A 10563-nucleotide genomic window follows, 5' to 3' on the forward strand; every position below is an offset into this window, starting at 1 on the left:
TATAAGGAGATGACTTCTTGACGCATTCAATCAGTGCATAAAGATGTAAAAAATACATGTAGCAAAGTGAAAAGAGTACTTTGCGTAATTGCGCAGCGTGTTCTTAAACGCCAGCGATTCAAAACTAGTTGGGTAATGGGAATGTATTTTGCTACGCAAAAACGCAGCTTATCTAGAGCGCTTGTTTGGATATGGTCAACACACATACTACATTTGGTTTTCAAAAGGGGTTTCGGATGTGGGGTGGTCCGGAATCCCCACCTATGAAACCGCCTATGCCTAGCAACATGGGACAGTGACTAGCCTCTCCACATCGAGAACAAATTTCTTACTCTCATTTCTTCTCCTCATACCCAAAAACAAGTGTCAATCAGTGAAGATCTAATTAGAATTGGTCTTCAGCAACCGATTCTTCTAACAGGATGGGGTGGTCAGACGAGCAGATTGGTTGTTGCATGTTAGTGTGGATCGATGCTCATTCACTGGATTGTCTGGCCCAGACTAGATTATTTACAGACTATCGTCATATAGCCAGAATATTGCTGAGTGTGGCCTTTAACAACAAACGAACAAGTGCATCAATGTAGGCTGACACATGGCATATCAGTGTTGTGTACTTTGTGTGGCAGGTACCAGGTGTCATATCCTTATTATGATGCTTACTGGACAATCTTATGCAAGGTGTGTCACATCAAGTAAATATGACATACACTAATCAGGATATAAAGGGGCATCAGGCTGATATTGTTCGCTGTAATTTGAAGCTTGTTTGCACACACAGACTGTATGGGCAGTTCTCATTGTGTGCCCAGAAAGTTCAACTTGATTGGCACATCAACTAAACAAAAAATGGAATGTTAGTGAATGTTGTTTATCACATACGGAATGAGTGAGTGAGTTGGGTTTAATACCACTCTTAACAGTATTCCAGTTATATCTTGGTGTGTCAGCTTAATGTGGGAGGAAAGCCTGATGCAGGTCTCAGATGTTTACCACTTTAGTGAAACCCACGAGCATGGGTATGGTGCTGACAAACCTAGAAACATAATCAGGGCAAACCGGGATTCGAACCCACAATCATAGGTTTCTGGCGTGCCCAAGGGACGCAACCATGCACAGCAAATCGTGGTGCCTTTGAGTGGGCCACCTGTGCCCCGTTTATCACACACTGAGCCATATTCCAGCTATAACGATCAAGTCTGGACCAGGTAAATCATTGAAAGCACAAGCAATGATTCACACCACACACAATCAGCCAAGCAACGTGTGTGTGTGCATGCGTGCATGCATGTTTGTTGCTAGAACAATAGCCTGTAAATGATTGAGTCTAGACCAGACAATCCAGTGATTGATATTGTGTATACTGACATGCCATCAAGCAAGTCTGACCACCCGATCCACTAGTTTAAGCCTCACACAACCAGCATAGGCAGCTGTCGACCAGTTCTTACCCGGAATCACTCCAGGGGCCATAGTGCGAAAGTAAAGAGTGGAAAATCAAATTAAATGTTGCTATGAGACTTGGTTAGTCAGAAACAGATTATTTCCCCCTAATGTATAAGAAAACAGCATGAACCTTAACAACCAAGGCAGCCAATTCCCATGAAGGCCATTCTTCACTTGATCAGCAGTAGGCCCACAAGAATTTATCAAACAAACCATGGACGATATACTTTGTACTGCCTTTCAAAATTTCAGATGATGAAAGAGTAAAAGCTAATTTGTCCATTATTTTTTGTTGGTAGTTGAGACTATTTCTTTACTTGTCTCTGTGCCTTGAGAACCATTAGTCACAACAAACAATTTAACAGATATAACTGATAATGTTTATTTGTAGACATGTCAAATAAATATACACCTGGAATGCAGTCATTCATAGACACAAATTTCTCACTCTAAAATATCCAACAAACAATTGCACTCTACGATCTAAAATTGACAGTAACCATGGTAACTGAAAAATGTGACTAATGACATACACTCACTCCTTGATCAGCAAATTACAGTAATTTCATAATCATTTGCTGCTTGATTCCTGCATAATTCATGCATGGTTTCAATGCATTTTCTTAACCAACCACAACAGTAAATATCTACAACATACATGTTTGATTATTATAGTCAGTGCAGATGCCCTAAATTTCCTTAACTATATTGAAAGTGAGTTACTCCTTTCCTCATACAGGAATAATTCCTGATAAAACTTTCATATCACAAACAAAGATGAATATTGACGCAGGTTGTGGAACACTATCTGGATATTGTCCCTGCCTACAATGAGTGATCAGAGTATACATTTTAACAAACTATGAAACACAAATACATGGGCACCTTTGGATGTGCAGCAAGGCTGACTTGTAGACCACCATAGATGGTGGTTGGAACACGATGATTCCGTTCTATCTCGGAGAAAAGGGCAAGGGTGCCTCTCACTTCCTACAACCAATCCTTACGAAGGATTAACAATTCTGACCAAAGACAAAAATGTCACTCCAATAAATTTCTGAATAAGATTTCCATGTGTGTTTGATCCAAAATGTAGTAAACGACAATATAGGAAAGAGTAACTTGGACCTTATTTTGTGGAAATAAAAAGATAAGACGACTTCATCCTTCCCTATTCCTTATAGACAACCTAGATAATCTAGAACGGATAAGATGAACATCTAGCGAACAAGTGGGGTTTGTTTAAGCTGCAGCAACATGGAGCGCATTCTGGACACATCTTTTGTGGACTTCACATTCTTGGGGTTGAACTCACACAACCGACATATTTTCTCCCACTGAGCTCCAGGGATGGACTCGTCACGTTCCTTGATGAAAGCAGTCTCGGCAGCTCTGAAAAATAGTGAGTGAGTGAGAGTGAATATTCTTCTCAAATACATATAGTTTTAGAGGTGAAAAACAGCAGTCCAAGATTGGGCTAGACAGTCTTCCCCACGAACGTACATGTTACACAAAGCACCATTCTGAAATACGCTATGGATTAGTTGGATTTAACCCGATATCATGCCATGAGATATCCTGGGGGGGTCAGAACAAATTTGAACAAGGTCTCTGTGCCACAGGCAAATTGATAATCACTTATACACTGATCTATACTCAAAAGAGGTTAAAGAACAAGTCAGGTGTTCAAGAACTTCTTTTAAGTGGCATATAATAGTCTATAATAGTCGTGCAGTTTAAGTGAACAAATTTGGAGACAGCGGAGGCCTAAGGCACTGGAATGAACATTACATAATACCAAATAAAAAAAATAGTGTCAAAGATTTTTTCGTCAACATGGTATCCTACTATGAAGAAAGAGAATCTTGAATGGGAATATTTGAAATGCATAACATACATTGATGAAATGGGGTTATACATCACATTCAAGATTATTTCACTTATACAGTGACATGCATGACAGTCCAGACTAATACCGACATTTAGTGCAAGCCCACTGAGACACCATGCTACAGTTTAAAATGAATACCCCACCCAGACACCTTATACAGACTTCGAGCTGACCAGTCCTTGTTTTAGCCCCTAATGTCGAGCACCAGGCGGGGTAACAACAAGTACCATCTATCAACGCCTCTCCGGGCAGGCGCTCTATCCACTAGACCACAGAGGCAGTCCAGATGTGAATGATGAATGGCTAGATGTGTATTTGTTCAGCTCTACCTGTTGTTCTCCTTGGCCTTCTCCAGCTGTTCAGCATGATGCTTGTACCAGTCCTCGAGTTCCTTCCTGGCCACATCGTGCCACTCCCCCTTCTTCTGCTCCTCTTCCACATCTGAATATCAACATGCAGTAGTTACTGTCCCAGCTTTCAACCTGGCCAAAGCTCTGACCACTAGGCTACCCAACAGCCCTCTTCACACATGTAGAAATTTCTTTTTTTCAACAGAGTGCTTAAATAAGTATGTTTTTTTTATTACTTTGGAGAGTGATGATTAACAATACTGTAAAGACATGTAACTATATCATACACATCTGCCTTTCACAAATTGGGATACTGAGCAGCCCCAATTTTACCACCCTTATCACTGTTATTGTTAAAAGTATACTTTTTAAAATTATGTTTTGTTTGTTGTTTAACGTCGCTCTCAGCAATATTCCAGCTATATGATAACGGTCTATAAATAATCGAGTCTGGACAAGACAATCCAGTGATTGCCATCATGAGCAACAATCCACGCAATTGGGATATGATGACATACATCAAACCAAGTCAGCGAGCCTGACCACCCGATCCCATTAGTCGCCTCTTACGACAAGCATAGTCGCCTTTTACGGTAAGCATGGGTTGCTTAAGACCTATTCTACCCCGAATCTTCACAGGGTTTTTATAAATTATGATTTCAGCTGCTTGTTGCCATCTCTCTGTGCATATGCTGTATCACCTTAAACAAAGTCACACAAATGACACACCTTTTTTCTCTAGTCTATTTTTCTGTTCCTCTCTCCAAAGTTTGATCTGTTCAGGCTCAGCTCTCTCCGTGTCTACCTGTGAGATGGCAGAATAAGCGTCCGATGGGCCATTGGTCTGCAAAATCAACCAAACCAAATAATTATCCACTTGTCCAAGGTGTCAACAGCAACACGACAAGCATCCTGACCTGTCAATTCTCAATAGCTTACAATTACTTTCTAGTTCATTAGCAGTTGAAAGTCATAGTACAAGACGCTGTCGTCATGCTGTGCCTACCGCCTATTTTTCATTGGAAAGGGGGTCCACTTTTGACTTGCTTGAAATACTTGCTTGAGAGTTCACTGCTCAAGGCCGTAGTTAACTTTTTTTGACAGGAGGGGGGGAGTTTCAACATCAGGTTTTTGACAAGTATGCTGTGACTTGTCCCTGATCATAAGAACTAACAACTGATTGATGGCATGAATTAATGTTAAAGAAAATAAATTAGTAACACGTTAAAAGAAAATAAATTAGTAACACGTTATCATTGATCAACAAAACACCATATGAAGTTGTGTACAAAGTAAATAATCAAACCAAAATATGTAAAACGGCATGTTACACCATGTACATGATGTATATCATTAACAACATGCGTCAAATGTGCAGATTTAAACAACGAGCTTGCAACAAACTGAAACACAAAGAGCACAGATCATAAACAAGGAAAGCAACAGTCAAGCAACATGGAAGTGTTCACACGTAGATCAGCCTTTCAAATTCACACAATTCTGCTAGCCTGAAATTACTAAATTGTGCTGAAGACAAGCAAAAATTCAATGTTGGTAGTCCTCACTGACTGGTTGCATTTGTGGGCTATAATTCTCAACCAGTTCTCAATTCTTCCATTTTGCCACAAAATGGAACTGAACAAAACTGACAGAAAATGAAAACAGCAAACATTTGTCTTGTTCAAGCAGGACTAGTTACAAACTTCAAGGAAAGAAGGTTTACTCTAATCCTCTGGACTAGTCTTAAAGAATGATGAATTTCTAAGGCTGTGGATCTGTCATCAAGATAGGGAGTTAGTATTTTTGTTATGCCATAGTCATCACATTTACAGGACCTCCAAACAGGGCCTGGGCCGTCTGCTCAGTAGTGTAAGCAATGCACAGACACACAGGGCAATACTGCAGATCCACCTTGCTCTAAGGTATCTATGGTGGTGTTAACATGTCTAAAAGGTGGAACAATTTAGGACTTTCCAAACAATCGATCCAATCTATATTAATTTCCCATTCAATGTGTCGAGGTTAGAACAATTTACAGAAAAACTACAATTTGATTACAACATCTTCTACACCATGTTCCAGTGCAATGGGGGGTCAGAACTTCATCATGTTGTAAACACTGCTTCCCTCCATCATGAAGTATTGACAAGGAATGGAGGATGTCATCAATGTCATGTTCTGCTGAACATCAGAGCTCCAGATAAGCTTCACATTTGTGTAAAATACACAAAATATACCACCATTACCCCAGTAATTTTGATTTGCCTACATACAAATACACACGATAAATTGAAAAACAACAATACTATAACAAAAAGTGAGTCTGAGTAATAATATATCACCCAATGCATCCATGAAATCTACTGTAGTGAATAAAGCATAACAAGGTGATACGTCATGCTTATTGTTCATCACTGGTGTGAGATTATGACATGCTGCACACTTGTGCCAGCACATGAACAGATACAATTTTGTCACATGAAACAGCAATTTAAGCAGAATCATTTTACCAGTGTCCACTCGTTGGTGTTAGAATACCCAGTAGACAGGATTTAAGGGAGTGAAAGCACTGAATACCCAAAGAAAACTTACCAAAACCCAATGTGAATGATAACATGTGAGTAAATGTAAAAACATTATCTGGAGCCCTGTGAATATTGGTTTAGGATTATGCTTGTAGATGAAAAGGATGTGAATGATTCAGGTGTAGCGTTTCCACGTGCACTACACAGAAAAGTGTTTGGAACATTATTGCTTCCCAAATGAAGGTTAGTTCACACTCAATGTCATCAGTTTGACGAAGCTGTCACCAGTCCGTGCCAATAACCAATGGCCCAAAGCTTGCAGTCAGGCTTGAAATCAAGGACACAACTGAATATCTTGGGCTGATGTATGTTCATAACATCAGTTTCACTTCTAATAACATCATGCTTACGACATGCATAATGTTTTCTTTCCAAATTTCCTCAAAAACAAAACAATCTCCCAAATTACTCTTAACAAGTTGAAAGATTCCTTTCAGAATACTGTCACTATTGTTTCAAAATACAAACACTTGGGCGACACGGGGAAAACCAGTGTTAACTGTTCAACAAATGATAACCGTTTAGTTTTAAATGCAATGGAAACACAGGGAGTGAGGTGGCAGGGATGTAATACAAACTGCTCACTGCCGGTACAGATTGTTCAGGGGCTGACTGTTCATTGACCAATGGTGGAGCAGCATCCATGTCCAGCAAGCCTCCAGAAGGCTCTACTGACCCCATATCAAGGAGTCCGTCTCCCAAGGAGTTGTCTCCCCCTACCATCTCAAACCCACCACCTTGACCACCACCAAACAGGTCATTCTGAAACAACCAGGTCATGTCTTACATCTACTGAGTTGGTACTTTCTAAACTGGAATAAGGGTTCATGGGATGGTGGAGATGTGTCTGAACAATGCTGTATGCATCAAGAGTTTGAAGATGTCACTATGGTCATAACCGTTTCCCACAAGGACAGAGACTGAGAGAGGACCTTGTATATAAAAGCATGTCAAGAAAAAAGACCAAGATTCAGCTCTCAGCAGCTGATTCAAAGATATCTGCATGGAAGAAACTGGATGAAAATAGTTAGAAAATAAGAAACGAGTAGGGCAAAACCAAATGCCACTGTACATGTTAGCTAATTAATTTTCTACAATCTCATAAAAAATAAATCTTTTACTCTGATAGCTCTCTGCACTCAGAAATGACTGGAAGTATGAAATATCCACAACAATATAACGGTGTCGCAATACTTTCTACTTTTGGAACTTGTTGATTTTGTTCATTTTGGAGATACGGAAATCAGATATACTGGTTTGAATGCTTCACTCACTCACACCAAGAATTTAGAAGCCTCGATGATGATTGGCCGATTAGAAAGATGGAAGCGTCCTCAGATCTCCAGGTAGAGAGCTATCATATCGGAGTAAAACATAAGATTTTAATGAGACTGTGATTTCTACTGAAGCAAAGCAATACATGAATAGTGTAAAACTCCAGTAATTCATACAGAACCATCATCATAAAATTCACCTGGATTAACAACCTCCAGAATAATGAGCCATGGGTAGGCAATAATGACCATTTGTATTTAAAATTTTATATTGACGCTCTCAACAAACAATCATGGCTGACTTTAAGCAGATCTTAATTCTATCATCATTATCTTACAGATAAATTTTATTTACTGTTTTCAGAAACAAATACTTTTTATGGCAGCAGTTTCTTCTGATATCCTTATGCGTAACTGTCAATAATTTGAATGATTATGTTTGTAATCCTTCCCCCAAATCAGTAGCACATATCACATACAAAACATACACACTGTTAGGACATCCCACTGTCTTCCATATATGTAGAACTACTGGACAGACACTACAAGAAACAGGATACAGTGTAGAACTAAACCAACTCACTGCAAACTCATCATCAACATCAACATCATCATCATCTTCTTCTTCCTATAGCATGACAAATAACAAAGTCAAGCATGGGATATTGTACAACAATCATAACCATGCAGGAAGCTACGTTTCTACCATGATTCATGCAGCACACAGCACAATATCCAATACAATAGTTATACATATTGGTGTACCATGCATTGAGCTCAAAGTACTGTGCATGATGTCACTAATAATTACCATAATAATTTGAAATGTCCGTTACTGTATCCAGATAATGAGTTTTCCTACTTCACCAAACTTTACCAACATTGCCAGATGAAGGAAACAGCTGGAAAGGTTTGCCTTTCTACCTTGTGTTTTTTTGTTCTGTTTGTTGTTTCATGCAGCACTCAGCAATATTCCAGCTATATGATGGCAGCTAGTAAATCCAGTGGTCAATATTGTGAGCAACAATCCATGCCGCTGGGGTACGAAGACACACAATCAACTAAGTCACTGATTCTGACAACCCAACAAGTCGCCTTTCATGATCAGCATAGGTTGCTGGGGAGCAATTCTTACTCTGCATCCCCCTTCCCCATGTGATTCATAGCTAGTGAAGTTATTATGACATAATACATTACTTATGCTCATTGTTTTTACAGGTTTGACATTCTTTAAGGATAAACAAGTAAATGAATAGACAGCAATATGAAAATATCCTACTTCAATCATGTTAGTATTGCAAAACACATTAAAAAAAAATACACACTTCAAAAAGATGTGTCTAAAGGATTAGCTAAAGTATTACCTGAGCTGCAGGCTCTGTGGATTGACTGCCAAAAGCATCAAAGTCACCTGGAACAATAAAATGAGTTGATAAGAAAAAACATATTTCAAAAATGAAAACAGTTTATGCAAAGTTGACAGAAGAAAAGTACATAACTCAATTATCGATATGATTCTAAAAATACCTGTCTGATATGTTGAACACTTTATACCATCCAATTTTTCAGTACTCGTGTAAATATCATAAAGGCGAGTGAGAAAGGTGCAGAAAGAGAGGGAAGTAAGTTAATGTGAAATGGTGGAGGAATGTGGATTCAGATACTAATATCTTTCTTACTGGACCGTCTCCGTGGTCTAGTGGTAGAGAGTCCGCCCAGAAAGCGGAAGGTCAGGTGTTCGATCCCTGGCCATGTCATACCAATAGACGTTAAAAGATGGTACTTGTTGTTACCCTGTCTGGCGCTCGGCATTAAGGGGCTAAAACAAGGACTGGTCGGCTCGGAGTCAGTATACTGTGTCTGATTGGGGTATCCATGTTAAACTGTGGCATGGTATCTCAGTGGGCTAGCACTATAAATCGGCATCAGTCCAGCATCAGTCCTGACTAGTACAAGCAGCCACACACACACACATGCATGCACTATAAGTGCAATAATCTTGGATGTGACGTTAAACCCAATTTCAGCTCACCTCTTTCTTACTGTATCATGGTAGGTGGCTTGAATATCAGATTTGAATAGAATAATATGAACATTGTTGAGGCATAGTTTGTACAGTTCAGGATGATAGAATCTGAGCTATCTACTGTCAGTTTTTGAGAACATGATATGCTATGAATAGAATTTGAACTGAAGGAGTTTGCTGAGTTCAAGCTTGTGTAGCACCATAATTTCTGGCCACCTTTTTCTGTTTACCTCAGCGACAAATCTTAGGGTTGAGATTTCATGGATGTTTTAAAATAAATATGAGGTAAGGTGACCACAGATGAACATGATTGTGTAGCCTATGGTTGGTTTAGCAAGTTCAAATAGGTTGAAAGATCTTGAAATGAGTTACAATCATATTTCATGCGATATCGAGCTGTGATTCGAACAGAGTGTGAAATCTTGAATAAGAACCAATATGGCGGGTGTCACTCCTTGTCTATATGTATAGAGAGGGGTGTGATTTTTTTTATACGAATATATTATGCTATACACGCTATTCATCGAGTTCCTGTGTTTCAGTCCACTTGTCCTTATAGTGATAACATGTAGCAAACCCTTTAAGATGGCAAATTTCTCCTAGTCCTTACCTTAACTATTGGGCAGTTTGGCAAGGACTATAGGACCAGTGAAATTTCTAAGGCTGGTTGTACAAATGCAGCGACCGTCGTAAAAATAAGGCCGAGGGTGGGGGCGTGGAGAAAATATGGGTGGTTTCGAATAAGAAAATAACCCTTTCACTGCATACCTCCCCCTGGCTGTGCCGAGCTATCTCCTGCGAAGTTATCATCTTCCAATCCTGCAAGTTCTGTTTGTTCTCTTGCAAGAAATTCCGCTGCAGGATCTTCCTCTGCGGTATTAGCACCCTCGAAATTGTCAAAATCTGCCATCTTTCTCTCTCTCGCTTGCAACCCGGCAATGACGTCAGAAAGGGAAGTGCGTGACATGCAGCTTCGCAAAACAATTTTTTC

At 39.5% G+C, this 10563-nt stretch overlaps 1 protein-coding gene across 3 annotated transcripts; it reads right to left on the reverse strand.

Annotated features, from left to right (window-relative positions):
• Positions 1–1812: 1812 nt before the first annotated feature.
• Positions 1813–10516, reverse strand: LOC139472326 (clathrin light chain A-like). 3 transcript variants are annotated; one of them, XM_071254797.1, is made up of 7 exons: positions 10341–10516; positions 8911–8957; positions 8130–8174; positions 6858–7034; positions 4417–4531; positions 3667–3778; positions 1813–2838 (listed from the first exon to the last, which is right to left on the reverse strand). In XM_071254797.1, exons 1-7 carry the CDS (start codon positions 10480–10482, stop codon positions 2667–2669), a joined length of 810 nt encoding a protein of 269 aa, XP_071110898.1. In that variant the 5' UTR covers positions 10483–10516; the 3' UTR covers positions 1813–2666. The 3 variants fall into 3 exon arrangements, with proteins under 3 accessions (XP_071110898.1, XP_071110879.1, XP_071110888.1); XM_071254778.1 differs by lacking the exon at positions 8130–8174; XM_071254787.1 differs by lacking the exon at positions 6858–7034.
• Between the last annotated feature and the right edge of the window lie 47 nt (positions 10517–10563).

Source organism: Haliotis cracherodii, unplaced genomic scaffold (assembly GCF_022045235.1).
Source record: "Haliotis cracherodii isolate W230 unplaced genomic scaffold, xgHalCrac1.p SCAF_1, whole genome shotgun sequence".
Classification (NCBI taxonomy): Eukaryota; Metazoa; Mollusca; class Gastropoda; order Lepetellida; family Haliotidae; genus Haliotis; species Haliotis cracherodii.